The 15,150-nt window shown below is 60.0% G+C and overlaps 4 protein-coding genes across 4 annotated transcripts; all 4 read left to right on the top strand.

The window, feature by feature from the left end:
• Window positions 1-552: 552 nt before the first annotated feature.
• Window positions 553-1,716, top strand: BKCO1_2000277 (ubiquinone menaquinone biosynthesis-related protein; the record flags this gene model as incomplete). The annotated part of the gene is made up of 1 exon (XM_020272482.1): window positions 553-1,716. The coding sequence occupies one exon, from the start codon at window positions 553-555 to the stop codon at window positions 1,714-1,716; it is 1,164 nt and encodes a 387-aa protein (XP_020134987.1).
• Window positions 1,717-5,129: 3,413 nt separating this feature from the next.
• Window positions 5,130-6,448, top strand: BKCO1_2000276 (uncharacterized protein; the record flags this gene model as incomplete). Its single annotated transcript, XM_020272481.1, has 2 exons — window positions 5,130-5,548; window positions 5,605-6,448. The coding sequence occupies 2 exons, from the start codon at window positions 5,130-5,132 to the stop codon at window positions 6,446-6,448; spliced, it is 1,263 nt and encodes a 420-aa protein (XP_020134986.1).
• Window positions 6,449-9,128: 2,680 nt separating this feature from the next.
• Window positions 9,129-11,964, top strand: BKCO1_2000275 (peptidoglycan binding domain containing protein; the record flags this gene model as incomplete). The annotated part of the gene is made up of 2 exons (XM_020272480.1): window positions 9,129-10,038; window positions 10,304-11,964. 2 exons carry the CDS (start codon window positions 9,129-9,131, stop codon window positions 11,962-11,964), a joined length of 2,571 nt encoding a protein of 856 aa, XP_020134989.1.
• Window positions 11,965-13,129: 1,165 nt separating this feature from the next.
• BKCO1_2000274 (zinc-binding oxidoreductase protein) lies at window positions 13,130-15,101 on the top strand (the record flags this gene model as incomplete). The annotated part of the gene is made up of 2 exons (XM_020272479.1): window positions 13,130-13,532; window positions 13,594-15,101. The coding sequence occupies 2 exons, from the start codon at window positions 13,130-13,132 to the stop codon at window positions 15,099-15,101; spliced, it is 1,911 nt and encodes a 636-aa protein (XP_020134988.1).
• Between the last annotated feature and the right edge of the window lie 49 nt (window positions 15,102-15,150).

Below are 15,150 nucleotides of genomic sequence, written 5' to 3'. Positions count from 1 at the left end.
CGGCGGAGGGTGGAAAAAATCCCATGGGGAATGCCGACGACGGCAATCGACGGTCTTCAGCCTCCGAAGCCGGCCTGGGCGCCCACAAGCTCTCGAAGCTCCAACCACAGCTCACACATTATATCGTGACATGATGAGGGGAGTCGAAGTGCATGTCGGGACGCAATTGGTGAATTTTAATTGTACATTTCTATCCATGCCATCTCTTCGGCTGCTCACTGTTGCAGCGCTTGTCATGTAATTGCTGCACCACGGCACCGCAGTTTGAGCCTTCTGAGCGTCATAAACGGCACTATTATGCATGCAATTTTCACGCGAGGACCAGCATACGATGTACGGATGCACTTGTCCGTGATGAAGTCATACATCTACGTCCGGGCAATGGATTCAACTACACATAAGTAAGGTGCAATATAATATCCTTGTGAGACAGACACCACTGCGACGGGGCAAGCGAACCGACCTTGAGCCGATAGCTTTTTGCCGTGTGACCACGCGCTCCAACCGAACCACCCATCAACTCACGTCAAGGCCAGTGGTACATCGTCAACCATGGGCAGCAAATCCGCGGCCTCGCCGCCGCCGCCGCCGCCCAAGAAGGGGCCCACGAAAGCATCGAAAGCATCGAAAGCACCGAAAACACCGAAAGCCTCCTCCAACACGAAGACGGCCAAACCGCTCGCCTACACACCGCGATCCCACCCACCGCGCCTCAAAGCCGTGCAGGCCACCATCGATGCGCAGAAGCCGCCGCCGCCGCTCGCGCGCAGCCGGCGCATTCCACTCATCGGGGCATGCTTCGTCGGCGCGGGCATCGCCTTTTACTTCGCGTCCGTGGGCTACTCGATGCTGCACCCGTACCAGCCGCAGCACGCGGTGCCCGCGGACGCGTCGGACCGCTTCGACCGCACGGCCGCGACGTACGACGAGGACATTGGCGCGACGGAGAAGACGCTCGGCCTGGACCGGCTGCGGCGCAAGCTGGTGAGCGCGGCGAGCGGCGACGTGCTCGAGGTCAGCGCGGGGACGGGCAGGAACACGCGGTTCTACGATTGGGGCAAGGTGAGGAGCTTGGTGCTGCTGGACCAGAGCGCGCCGATGCTCGAGGTGGCGAGGGAGAAGTGGGAGGAGCTGAAGAGGGAGAAGGAGATGAGGAACAAGAACATGGTCGGCTTGACGGAGAAGATTGGGAGTGTGGACTTCAGGGTGCAGAGCGCATTCGAGCCTATTGCTGGCCCAAAGCTGGAGAAGGCCCCGACAAATGCTGAGGAGGCGGGCAAGTTCGATACCATCGTGCAGACCATGGGGCTGTGCTCCACATCGCAGCCGGAGAAGCTGCTACAGCACATGGATGAAGTGCTAAAGAAGGACGGGAAGATATTACTGTTGGAGCACGGAAAGGCGTCTCACGACTGGCTGAATAGTTTTCTGGACAAGGCTGCCGCAGGACACGCAGACAAACACGGTTGCTGGTGGAATAAGGATATCGGAGCCATTGTCGAAAGCAGCGGGCTGGAGGTGGTTCAAATAAGCAGACCCTGGTATCACTTTGGCACTACATGGTGGGTCGAACTGCGGAAAAACCAGAAGGTGCAGGCGGAGATGGCAATGCGGAATTCACTAGAACGTGAATCACAGCAGCGGGACGGAACAGAGGCAGAGGCCGGAAAAGGCGGCTGGTTCGGTGGCTGGTTCGGCGGATGGAGGTTGTCGTAGCGACATCGCGCCTATCCTGCATCGCAACCTGGAAGCACAGTGGGCGATGAAAGGAATTGACCTACCTACAGGCGCAGTGGAATCGATATCTGGATGCACTTGTACTTGCATCTACATCCAGATATCTGCTTCAGCTACGTATGAAGAGAGGCCGTTCAAACCTACATCTACGTCAGCATACTTGCTTCAACTGCCCACGCAAAGGATCGCCGTAGGTCAGCTTCTTTCGTCACCTACTATGAGAGCGATTGATAAGGGGCCACCAGACGTCATTTCAGCCCAATGACATCAGATGGATCAACAACACGCCCAAAGACTGCTCTAGAGCTGTGTGGAAGGTTGCTGTACTCTTTCGCAATCCCTGGTCAAATTACCCTGATGCAGGAAGAACACACCTTATGGTGAAGGTTTGAGACAATATTCACAGCCATAATTATCGCAGATAACTTTAACCTCAACTAGACACGAGACAGAATAGCGGCGGTTCTGCGGCTGTATCATGAGCATCCTCCATAGATCTTCCAGGAGCCACATCCGCATCCCTTCCACAAGCTCATATCCTATTTAGGGCATAGCACGCTGGGCGGATAACGCGGTTGTTTATGATTCGCAGCTATAATGAAGAAGCACGCGGCGGCCTCGTGTTTGAAGGCATGGCGCATGCGGGAGAGCCGATTCCTCGGCTGGTGATCGATCACAAAGTTTGTTGTCAACGAGTCAAGATGACACCACCAGAAGCGAAAGGAATGCTCCTTTGGACGCACACGCAGATTCAACACCAATTGAACGCATGCAAGCAGCATCCCCAAGCGTCCCGCAGCCAAATTAGTCGTGAGCGGCTGGCTGCTCGAACCTTTTTCTCGTAGTGGCAGCCATTGACGAATGAGCGCCGTGGCAAAAGGCGTGGCGTCATCAACCTGGTCGAGCCACGAGCCACGAGCCGCTTGCGGAAGGCTAAATCCTGCCACTCACGTTGCGCGGCGCAGTGGCGGGGTGCTCTCAGGAGGTGTTGTTTGCGACCAAGGGCGTGGAGGGACGGGAGGAAGGGATGCGAAGCATGATAGCCGAACTATACGGCTGGCCGGACCAAAGTTGAAACCAAGTGAAGGAGGGCGAGCTATCTGCGGCCAAAAAGCAACTTCAGAGCGACAAGTCGCAGGAAGGTCGGTGGTGGCGTAGCAGTTGCGTCTGGCTACCCCTCCACCCCTCCATCCCCGCACTTCAGTCGTGTTGCAATTTGACCATCAAAATCGTTCGAGGATCGTCATTCGGGCCTATTTGCGAGCGTAAATAGACTGATAGGACCAGGACGGAAGCGGCTCGTAGAGACGAGCCGTGAGTGGAGGTGGTGAGGAATATTCTCCGCAGCTGCCAGCGCACACGACAGGCCAGAGTTGCGGTGTTGACGCTGTTGCTATGGTGCCGGGCAGAGGACGAGGATCAGAGAGCGGTCTGCGGTATGCAATGCATGCAGCGTGCATGCGTGCATAATGAGGCAGGCTGATCGACGACAAGCACCGTGAGAGAGCTTCCAGCCATCTTCTTCGAACACCGAAGCAGTTAGTCCGGCCGGGGACATCTGCGCCCGCAGCAGGCGGCGGGATTGCCTCCTGCAGGTGTACTCCGTGCTACGCAAGGCGCGCTGCAGGTGTGGGCAAGCGAGGGATGGCGCTGTGCCGGGCCGAGTCAGGAGCAGCAAATCATTGGTGCTTCGATGAAGCCATCAAACGGCGTGTCGCACCTTTTCCCGCTGGCGCTGGCGCTCCCAGCCGGTCCCTGACGTCCCGCGGACGGCTGGCGAGATGTTCTGATGCGGTATGTATCAGAGGCGGACGGGTCGCACGTTGATGAAAGCTTCACCACGCCCCCTCGCCGGCATGGAGAGGCGCTGGGTGCTGAAACGTGCAGCGGCCGACTTGTCCACGCCGTGCGGCTGCATTGCCGTGCTCTCACCGGTGCTGCCAGCTGCTGCCGGTCACCAACGCCGGCAGAGCGCGCCGAGACGTCACGTCCGTAAGTTATGGCCAGACGACGCAGGTTCGGTGGCGGGGGTCTGGCCAACCCAGCTGGTTACCGGGCTGAACGGCGGCGCTCGCATGTCCTCGCATGCGCGTTGCCGGCGGCCGCGGTCAAGACAGGCGTCGCGCTAGGGCCCGCCGGGCCAATTGGACCATAGACCGACCATAGCGCGCAGCTTGAATCTCTGCAGCCATTGAGCCATTCCCGAATGTGATAGCGCCGGCTCTTTTCATGGATCGTCCTCTTTCCATGTGTCTTGTTAACGAAACGACGTCGGCCTCACTCGTGGGGCGGTGCACGGACGCAGCCGCGCGAGAAAAAAAAGAGAAAAAAATCGGGCGAATTGGCGGCGCTGGGAAATTTCGCGTCCGTCTTTCAGCTGTGCGATCGGCCGAGCCCCGGGAGCAAAAGCCAGCCGTCACCCAGCGCGTGCGATGATGGTTGTGGTTGCTGGGTGCAAGGCACGTCATCTTCCTGCACTGGCGTCGTGTGAGCCGGCCGGGCGCTGGCGTGGGCGCAGCTTCGCAGGTTCGCGGGTTGGCAGGCGGCCTCGGCCACACCAACGGCCAGGCCCGTTTGCGGTGCGGTGGAGTTGACTGCAAAGGGTCTGCGTATCAGGCGGCGCCCAGGTCGGTGCTGCGGAAGACGACACCTCGGCGGGTATCGGCCTAGGAGGCGTCGCTGCTGGGGGCCCCCCTAGCTCGAGTTTTGAGCGTGAAAAGTGACGACAACTCCTGCCGCTGTAGCGTCCCCTAGTGCCAGCGTCGCTGCCTCTTCCACGGCACCACCAGCCCACCCCGTCCAGCACCATCCGCCACCACCCGCCTCAATCGCCGCCGCCGCCGCCGCCGCCGCTGCCTGTACTCTGCCACTGCGTTTTCTTCTGCCGTTGCCCCTCCACGCCTCTGCCCTGTAATACTCGCCGCCCTTGCGCTGTCTTCCCTGGAGCTCCCTGTTGCTGGCAACGCTGCTCGATCCGCCGCATTGACGCCAGGACCGACGCCAGGACCAACGCACGACACACAAACATCTCCGCCCGCATTCGCTGAGCGCTGAGCATAAGCAAAGCATCGTTCACCACCCCCGCTGCAGCCTATCCCGCAGCCTACGCCTAAACCGCCCAGCATTGCGCTTCGCTTGTACCACGTCGCATGCGCATTTGACCATTCAGGCAAGGAGCCGTGTGCCAGCAATCTCACCGTCTTGGTCTGCATTCCCCTGGTCGCCACCCAATAGGACCCCTTCCACCGCCTCTCCAGCGGCCTCCATTTTTTTCCAGGGTAGCCACAACAACCCGCCCGCGTCGCCATTGTTGTCTCGCTCGCGCGACATTTCGCTGCCGCCGCTCTCGCCATTGCAACCTCCCGCCCTGCAAACCCCAGAAATCCATCACCATGGGCTACAACACCAGGAGAAAGTCGCTGTCGCTCCCCATGCTCGGCATCCAGCTGCCAAACAGCTCGCGATCCTCGTCGCACCGCTCACCGCCCTCGACGACGCCCGCATCCGAACAACCGCCGCAGAAGAAGGTCAAGCGATCGCACACCTCGAGCGCATCGCCCGCACCTCTCAGTCCGCCCGCAACCGCGCCCCCCAAGTTTCGCGACGAGCGCTCCAAAGCCTCGACTAGGCCCGTAGAGCACACGCCGCCCCCGTCGCCAGGCGCCGAGGGCGCCTCGAAAATCGACACCGAGGGCATCAACGATGACATCGTCGTTGCTGTAATAAAACAACTCGAGGAGACGGGCAACCGCCCGCACCTGCTCAAGGAGCTTGCCGCCGTGCTTTCCCCCCAGCTGCCCATCGTCGAAAGGTACGTATTGCGATTGCAATTAGCTCACAAAAACAATCCACTGACAATCAGGCCAGCTCCGCGAACCCCTGCGCCATAATTTCGTCGCGCATGGGTGCCTACACTCGCCGTCCCTGGACCGCTCTTTCGCCTTGCCCAGTGGGAAGAGAACTCGTTGGCACCCACCCCAAGCGCATCTACTTCTTCCTCACAACCACCCCTCACCAGCCCATTCCCGAGCCCAACGAGACTTCAGCAAGCGCCAACATCGCGTCGCGCATAATCTCGCCGTCTCTTTCTTCGGCTGCGGATGACTCGGAAGAGGAGGAGCGCGACAGGCGCAGCCGCTGCGCAATGTCGCCCTCGCCCGAGGTTGATCTTTCCTCCCCCGAGCTTGACAGCGAGAGCGACACAACCACGTTTTCCGGACGCAGCTCGCTGATGCGCGAGGTCCCCCCGACCAATATTGCACACAACAGGCGCGCCGCCAGCCCGCCTCTGGAGAAGGACGAGCGGGAGTTCACTGCTACGGCTTCCTCGCTGCAGCAACGTAACCGTAACCAGCAGTCAGAGAAATCGACCGTCTCGGAAGCCCCTGCTCTGTCGAGTAATACCGAAGACGAGAACCTTCGTCTCGCAAATGAGCCCGAAAGCGAGGAGAGCGCGGCACTGCGTAACTCGGAAGCTGCGGCACTCCTTTTTGGCCAAAGCGTCGAGAGCGACTCCTCGGCTGCCACCTCGGCCATGGATTTCGGTGTCAGCAGTCCCGTGCTGAAGCCGGTCGATCACCAGGCAAACACCAAACCCGATGCGATGGAAGACGTTCGCGTCGTTAATGACGACAGCTGGGCCTGGTCGGACTGGCAGAATCCGGAATCCATTGAATTGGACGAGCTGGACGATCTGCTCGGCGACTACTAGGCACTTCACTTTTCTTGGGTTGAGAGAAATCAAAAGAATTTTAGGCGTATGGGGTCAAAACAGAATTCCCTTGTTATTTCGGAGTGTCTCCATGTCTACGGCCTCTCAGCTCGACTTCTTGTATCTCATAGTATTTTCTCTCTTTCTCTCCATGTCATTTCCCTCAGCACATTTCTTACTTTCTTTTCTGGGCGTGGCGTCCAGTTCGGGGTGGCATAGCGCTGATTTACTGTATCGCATGAGTCCTTGGGCATTTTGCACGAGGGATTGGCTGCCGGGCTTGCTTAGTCAAGTCAGCCATGAGGGAGAGGCGCAAAATCAAGATGTCGGATCGGCTGTGTGTCTGGTAGTGTGAGCACGGGGATGATGGGCGAACCGGGGGTGAAAGTTGTAGAATTAGCTCACATGAGACAAAGACGAGGACGGATGATGACGTCTGGCGGCGCTGGCCTCATAGCCCCTTCTTGTTCTGATACGTGTACGGATGACGTGGGAGAGAGACGGGGTTGGGACGCCTGAGTTAGACACAAAAGGATTTTTTATTTGCTACTGCAGAAGCCGCTATGTTCGTATGTACATGTTGTGATGGGGTGCTTCGGGCGGCAGAGAGGCAGGTGGGCAGGTGGGCACACATGCGCAAAGGTCCACTTGTGTTCGCGGCGCAGGCAAACGGCCGATGGGATGTGCTCGGGAGTTCAGGCTGGAGGATCCGGGGGCAGCCCGACGAATCAACCAGCGTGTTGGGTGCACACGGGGTGAGCGACATGGGGGCGGTTGGAACAGGAGCAATCAGAGCGAGCGGATGGGCTTGCTGGGTGACTGGGGGATGCGCGTTCGGGTGGGCATTGACGCGTGTGGATGATCTTCAGGAGAGCGGCAGCGGATCAATCATCAACTGAGTCACTGGCCAAACGCCAGCCTGTGCTGCACGTCTTCTCCGGATCATCAATCAAACCCACCGCCTTTGGTCTTTTTTGTATCGCCGTCTGTTTGCTTCTTGCTTTTCGGGCGCGCCACAGCGCGGCAAGGCGAGCTAGGACCCTCATACCCTGAGACCCTTGATGACGCTCGGCTGCTGTCCTGCCCGGCGCTGCACCCGAGTAGCTGGAGATTGATGCCCAGTGCACAGCCGGCGCCAGCACAACGGGTCGCAACAGAATCTGCCCATCCCGAAACATGTCGGCAGCATGGCCGGATGGTTTCGAAACTGGCATCCCCGGCTGGAGGTTTGTTTCAGCCGCCCACGAAGGACCTAGAGAGACGCATGCAGCCCACTGCGGCCAGCGCCGGCAGGCTGTGACGCGAGCTGCTCGACGGCTAGGCTGGCGACCGGGAGCCACAGGCCGGCCAATTGCTAGATAGGATGTTGCCTAGTCCGCGGGTGAGCCGCACAGCAGCCTAACCTCCAAGCCCAGCCTAACCATCCGGGCGCTAGGATTTAGAGGCCAAGTTGCGGTCGGGAGCAGCCAAGCAAGTAGCCCCGTGTGTGCCCTGGCGATGGCGAGACCACGGGCGAACGCACCTTGAGAACACAGCGCGGGGAGGGAAGGACAGGGCTGAAGGCTCAGAGTGTCTGCGGCGCAGCAAACGTCGTGTCGCCCAACTCGCGAGGCAAAGGGAGTTAGTTTGGTATGCGAGATAGGGCAAACTAAACTCCAGGCTGCAACAGCTGGTGAGCGAGTCCACAGGGATGGAGCGAGGGGCCTTGCCGGGTGAGGGTGGATGTAGCATTCCTTGGGTGCAGTTGGAGGGGTTTCTGGCTCGCCGGCTGCCGTTGGCTCTGTCCTCAGTAGGTTGCTGCAGCTGCCGCACAGGGCTGCTCACCCACCACGGAGGCCATGTGACTACGCAGGGCTCCTGCTAATCCTGTTTTCGCCCGCACGCGAAACCCCAGTGCCCCCGTTCTCGAAACTGCCACAAGGAAGCGCGTTGCCTGCTCCTGCCCATCCCGCGCCCATCATCTCGGCTGCCCGCCCGGCCAGCCCTGCTGCCTTTCCTGCTTTGCTGCCTGATCGCGGACTCACCACCACCATTAGCCAGTCTGGGACTCCCTCTCTGCAGCCAGCCGGGGCCTCTCCCCCTCGCCGCGCCCTTCGCCAGACCTGCGCCCAATGCTGAGTCGCCTTCTCTGCTCGTCGCCCATGTCCGGCATACGTTGCAGCGCGTCGGTCGTTGGGTAGCAAGAGCAAGCCAAGCACGCGACCACCAGCAGAAACAGCGTCAACCGCAGCAGCGACACACAGGGGTTTGCTGTTACGCCATCTCCGCCACCGCCTGCGAGTCCGGTCCGGCCAGCCCTACGGAGCCTTTGCCAGCAGGAAACACCTGACGACACCTGACAGCGCCCACCGGTAGCCTGGTCAGGCCGGGGCCGGTGAACCAAGAAAAGGATCCCGGGAAAACAAACGCCAGTCATCGTTGTTCAACCACACCGGCCCAACCAACCAAATCTGCCGCGCCGCTCCCGACCGGATCCGTCCCGAACCAGAGAAGAGACCAAACCGTCATTCCCAGGGCTAAAAAAAATAAAAAATAAACACCGTACCGCAGGCTGATCTGCGTTACCGTACGCGTAATCACGAATCACCCCACGACTGGGTCCAGGAACGGGGGCGAGTCCAGGAAGAGACAGCAGAAGAAATCAGGCCAAAAATAGAAAGGGGACGAATCAAGCGACACCATGCCTGACCGCGAATCGCGCGAGTACTATCGCGATTACTCGCGACCTCCAGGCGGCCGAGACTCGCACCACCGCTACTATGACGACGAATACGTCGTCATGGATCGCCAACACCACCACCCGCGCGGTAGCAACGAGAACGTCTCTGCTAGGAGAAGCAACACGTCCGCCAGGCCACGGGCGCAGTCCATGTACGACACCCCACCACGGGGTCACCCAAATGAATACGACATCGAGGTCGTGTACGATGATGAGGAAAGCTTCGTCGGACGCGAACGAGAGCGCGGGCGGCGCGATAGCCACAGCCCACCTCCCCAGAGCGCTCGGAGGAGCTTTGTCAGGGATGAGGTCTTTGATGTGCCACCGCCACCGCCGCCGCCCCCGATGCCGCACCCGCCTGCACCTGCGCCGTCGCCGCCCGCGCGGGCAGCGTCGGTGAGAAGTGTGCGAGACAGGGGATGGGAAAGGGAGAGGGACATGGACGTGATCGACGTTGTCGAGGAGCGCCACCACCACCACCGTTCTTCTCCTCTTTCCGATCGCGCGAGGAAAAACGCGAGCACCATGGTCAATCCGCCCGCCAGCGTGCACCCGAGCCACTCGGGCGCGCTCGTGTCGAGAAAAAATTCTCCCGCGAGTGGCGGTCGCGCCTCGGTATACGAGTACGGCGACAGGCCGGGATCATCATCGGCAAGAGAAAGAGACGAGTATGCATATACTCGGGATGATGGGGTCGTGGTGGTGAGGAGCCAGCCGCAGGAAATTGAGATTGTGGAACAGATCGTGCCGGTGCCGATGAGGAGTAAGAGCAGGGCGAGGAGTAAAAGTATGGTCAGGCGGAAGGCGAGTCTGGATATGAGGGGTGCGGATAGCCCACCACCATTCAAGAGATTGATCGTGGCCTGTGATGGTGAGTCAGATTTCCATTGCCATGCTCCCGGAGTCTCATCCGGGATGTTGCTGTAAACCCTACCGGTTTGTCTTCTCGTCCCAGCTTCCGAATGTTTGAAGTATCTCCGTAGCTTTGTTGCGCCCTTCTCCTTTCCTTTCTGCCTGGCAGTACAGTGCATCTGAAGAAACGCGTCCGAAAGCCTTCAAAGGCTCTCGACGCGCGACTGAACCACAAAGGCCATATATGGCAGTGTTGCTCGTTTGTTTGCTGATGAAGAGAACAGGCACATGGATGAATTCAGACAACGGCATGGCGAACGGCGAACTAGCCGTCCCCAGCAACGTGACGCGGATATCTCGAGCGATCAAACCAATGTCGAAAGACAGAATCCCTCAGATTGTCTACTACCATTTCGGGGTCGGATCTCGTGGCAACCTTGTCAACCGAGTGATCAGTGGCTCAACGGGAGGCGGCCTAGAGGAGAACGTGCGCGAGGCATACTCCTTTCTCAGCAACAACTACTCTCCTGGTGATGAAATATACCTGATTGGATTCTCGAGAGGCGCGTTCACTGCACGCAGTATCGCAGGCTTGATAGAGCAAATAGGCGTGTTGACGAAGAAAGGTCTAGGATCTTTTGTGGCCATATTTGACGATGTACAACACCGGCGAGATCGTAGTTACAAGGACAGGAACCCGGATATTCCGTTCTCCAACAAGCCCAATGCCAGTGATCCGGCCTATCGTTACGAGCTGGAAGCGAGAGGGCTGACAACGCTCGGCGTTCGAGTCAAAGCCATTGGCGTATGGGATACTGTCGGCTCCCTGGGCGCACCGCGAGTCGGCTGGCTCACAAAGGTCGGACTGCAACCGATGCAGTCGAAGGAAATGACCTTCTACGACACAAAACTATCGAACTGCGTCGACTACGCCTTCCAAGCGCTAGCACTGGACGAGCGCCGCGCATCCTTCGTACCAGCGCTCTGGGAGAAACCCCGCGACAACACGCGGACGGTGCTCCGGCAGGTGTGGTTCCCGGGCGTGCACAGCAACGTGGGCGGCGGCTACGACGACCAGCAGCTGGCCAACATCACGCTGGCGTGGATGGTGTCGCAGCTGCAGCCCTTCCTCGACTTCAAGGTCAAGTACGTCTTCGACCAGGAAGAGGCCAACGACCGCTTCTACAAGCGGCAGCGCAAGGAGTCGGTGCCGCGCCCCTGGAGCTTCGGCGAGATACCCAACTCGGCCGCCGGCATCTACAGCCTCGCCGGCAGCGCGAAGCGCACGCCGGGCCTGTACACGTCGACGGACCCGCACACGGGCCGCGGCACCGGCCGGCCGCTGCGCGACACGTGCGAGTACGTCCACGCGAGCGTCCGCGCGAGGTGGAGGCTGGGCGGGCCCGGCCCGGAGGACAAGGGCAGGTACGACCCGGAGCCGTTCGACGACTGGCGCCTCGTCGTCGAGTATCCCCCGGATCATCACGACCATCATCGCCATGGCGGCGGCGCCGGCCGTGGTCCTCCCCCGGATGTCTTTTGGCGCCTGCGCAGCGGTATCGACGATCAGCGCGTGCCGGTCAGCACGCGCGTCTTGCCAGAGGCCCCGTTGAGCCGGCTGGAGAGGGAGCTGCTGGCGGAAAGAGACCCGGAGGCGTATGAGTTTGTCATGTGGCCGCCGAAGACGAAGCAAAGGCGTGTGGGTGGCGGTGGCGGTGGCGGTGGTGGCGGCGGCGGTGGTGCGGGCAGGGCGAGGAGTAAGAGCAGGGGGCCGTCTAGGAGGGAGAGGGTGTCGATGGTTGAGCCGACGAGGGAGAGGGAGAGAGATAGAGAGGGGGATAGGGATGTGGTGAGGGAGGATGTCGTCAAGGAGAGGAGGAGGAGGAGCGCCATTTTACCGCCGAGCGACGATTACAGAAGAAGTATGCCGGAGAGATTTGATTAGGGTGGGAGGGGGGTTGGTGGATCAGGGCGAGGTAGGGTTGGGCTGGGACTCGTGGGTGTTGTGGTGGTGGGAACGGTGTTGGTATATCCACTTATTGTTTGTCTTCGTCTCCTGGTATTGGTACTCTTGTGGGGTTGACGAGGTTATCAAGGATTGCGGGGGATGGTATAGGAACGTGGCTGGGGTTGGACTGGAGTTCGGCAGTTCCAGTAAGAGTGAGTGGGCGGGTATGCGTGGTGCACTTTGAGGAAGCTAAGTTAAAGCAATGACATTTTAACTGTAGAGGTCATGCTAAGAAAGAATGGACGAATGGATGAATGTTACCGAAGTTGTTGATTCTGATGGGACTTTGGCCCAAGATGTAAGTATTATTGATCGCATCTTGCTGCGCTTCTCAGGGCTGTTCCAAAGGCGGAGGGAAAGTGTATGTTTGATAGTAGAAGTGAGCAGTGGAAGCATATCCGGACGCTCTGTTCATAGACTCGGATGCCGTGCATTCATATATTCAGTCGGAGGCTTCACCTGGCCGTCGTACGTGGCAAGATTAAGCAAGACGACCCTGAAATCCCGGTAGCATCTTGTGTTATCAGAGAAGTGTCGGTCGGATTTGCAGAGGGCTGGGAAGGGGTGGTGCAGGCTAGTCGGTCCGGGCTGACTTAGCGTTTGACAGAGTTTCCTGCCACTCACTTCATCAACGCCAGCAACCACCAAGCCGTACGCAGCGGAAGACGATGTGTGATGACTTCTCCGCAATGGGGAGATAAGGTAGTGGGTCTCTTGCGCTATTGTTACTACGCAGTGGCTAAAAATAGGTCCAAGCACCGGCCATGGCTGTGTGACGTCGGTAGCTGTGGCGACAATGGCAGTGGCAGCTTTGACCATAAAGCTCGATACCTATGTTTGACCGTCACACCGGTCGTCAGCAGAAGGATTTAGTACTGTGGATCGGCCTCCTGGTCAGGGCATCATCCCCATGTACACTTCGCTAGGGCCCGCCACAGAGCGGTGTAAGGCTTCCCGTTGGTCGAAGCTGGATCTTGGCCCCCAAATTGCTTTGGCGAAGCCTTTTCTTCTTAAAACACATGGTGCTTCTCTTCCCTGCTCCGTCCTGGACGCGCTGGTACCCCGACACACAACCGGGCGGTCATAGGAACGATTCGCAGCCATGAGTTACCAGCCCGTCCACAGCTCGGAAGCCGCGGCGGCGCCCGAGACGCAGTATGATCGGATGAATCCCTCGGGCCCAGAAAGCTTGTCTGCCAGAGACTCGGACTCGACCCAAACCCGGACCAAGGCACCTGCAGACGGCGTCGTCGTCGAGAAAGATGCAGACCCAGACCGCCGCAGCCAAACGGGCTCTTTGACACCTTTGGGCAGATTCGGACGATGGGTCACGGAAATTCTGGCGTACATGGTCTCGCTCGTCGCCTTGGCTGCAATCGTCATCACCCTCGCGACGCATGATGGACGTCCGCTTCCGGACTGGCCGTTTAGGGTGTCGATCAACGCCCTGATATCCGTGTTTGCCGTCATCCTCAAGGCCACCATGCTGATTCCGGTTGCCGAAGGTGCGTGCGAGGCTCGTTGATCGGTCGGCGATTCCAAGTACTAACACGACTTCCAAACCAGCCGTCAGCCAGTTGAAGTGGTCATGGTACAAAGAAGCCCGTCCGCTCCACGACATGGCAAGATTCGACCACGCAAGCCGTGGGGTCTGGGGATCGCTCAAGTTCATCCGTTACCTGCACGTGCGGAACATGGCAACGCTTGGGGCCATCATCACGGTGCTGGCCACAGCCAGCGACCCATTCATCCAGCAGGTGGTCAGGTACCATTCCTGCACGCAGGACGAGTCCAGCGAGGCTGCATCCATCCTGCGGACAAACAACTACACGGAGACCGGGGCCCACGTCGGGGCCGGCATGACCACGCTGGACCTTCCCATGCAGGCGGCGCTCTACCAAGGCGCCTACAACTCGTTCCAGGGCGTGGAGCCGGCGTGCGGGACGGGCAACTGCACGTACCCGGACTACAGGACGCTCGGCATGTGCAGCTCGTGCGAGGACTACTCGGCCGCGATCAACAAGTCATGCATCGAGACGAGCCCGTCGTCGCTGGCATGCAACTGGACGCTGCCGTCGGGGCTGCAGCTCTCGCTGCCGTACCCCATCACCATGGTCATGGGCTCGGGCGACGCCAGCGTCTACGGCTCGACGTGGAACGAGACGGCGCTGGTGACGACGGAGCTGCTGACGCTGCCGGACGCCCCCACGTACTCGTCGACCGGGGGGTCCATCGCCGACTTCGTGACGGCGGCGTACCGGTGCTCGCTCTCGCCGTGCGTGCGCACCTACCGGCTCAACGTCACGCAGGGCGTCGCGCGCGAGACGCTCGTCGACACGACGCCCGTCACGCGCTACACGATGGAGGTGCCGTGGTCGAGCTACTCGGCGACGCCCATGCCCTGCCTCCTCAACGGGACGTACCGCGACGCCACCGACTTCACGCAGCCCAACGCCACCAACACGTTCGAGACGTGGGGGGTGCTCCCGGGCAACGCGTCGGCGGCGTGGCTGCCCAAGGAGTGCGTCTTCTGGTACCCCAACACGCTCGGCGCGCAGGAGTTCCTGCCCGGCTTCCTCAACGGCTCCGTCTGGTACGCGCCCGAGGTCGACGAGTCGGACCCGCCGTGGCTCGGCCAGCTGTACAACAAGGGCAACACCAGCCTCGGCCTCGTCGCGAGCCTGTGGGAGAGCATGGCCGACAGCATGACGGCGAACATGCGCCGCAACGGCGACGCGAGCAACAGCGACCCCGCCCAGGGCATGGCCCAGCGTACCGTTACGTGCGTCAGTGTGCGCTGGCCGTGGCTGGCGTATCCGGCCGCGTTGTTGGTGCTGACGGCCGTCTTCTTGGCCGCGACCATCGTGGAGAGCGTGAGCAGGAGCGGGTTTCAGATATGGAAGGGAAACCCGCTGGCGTTGCTGTTCCACGGCTTGGATGGCGACGAGGTGGCCAAGTATCGCAGGGAGGTGACGCATGAGGGGCAGATGGAGCAGGTGGCCAAGACGGTGCGGGTGAGGATGGGCGATTTGGGGACCGGGATGAAGTTGATGGAGGTGCCGCATCAAGAGTGACGGCGTTTTGCTTGTCGATAGCCACGGTTGATGTAGAGACATGAAGTTA

Source organism: Diplodia corticola, assembly GCF_001883845.1.
Source record: "Diplodia corticola strain CBS 112549 chromosome Unknown scaffold2, whole genome shotgun sequence".
Lineage (NCBI taxonomy): Eukaryota > Fungi > Ascomycota > Dothideomycetes > Botryosphaeriales > Botryosphaeriaceae > Diplodia > Diplodia corticola.
Note: the sequence above shows the minus strand (reverse complement) of the source record. Positions and strands in the feature narration are given on the sequence as shown.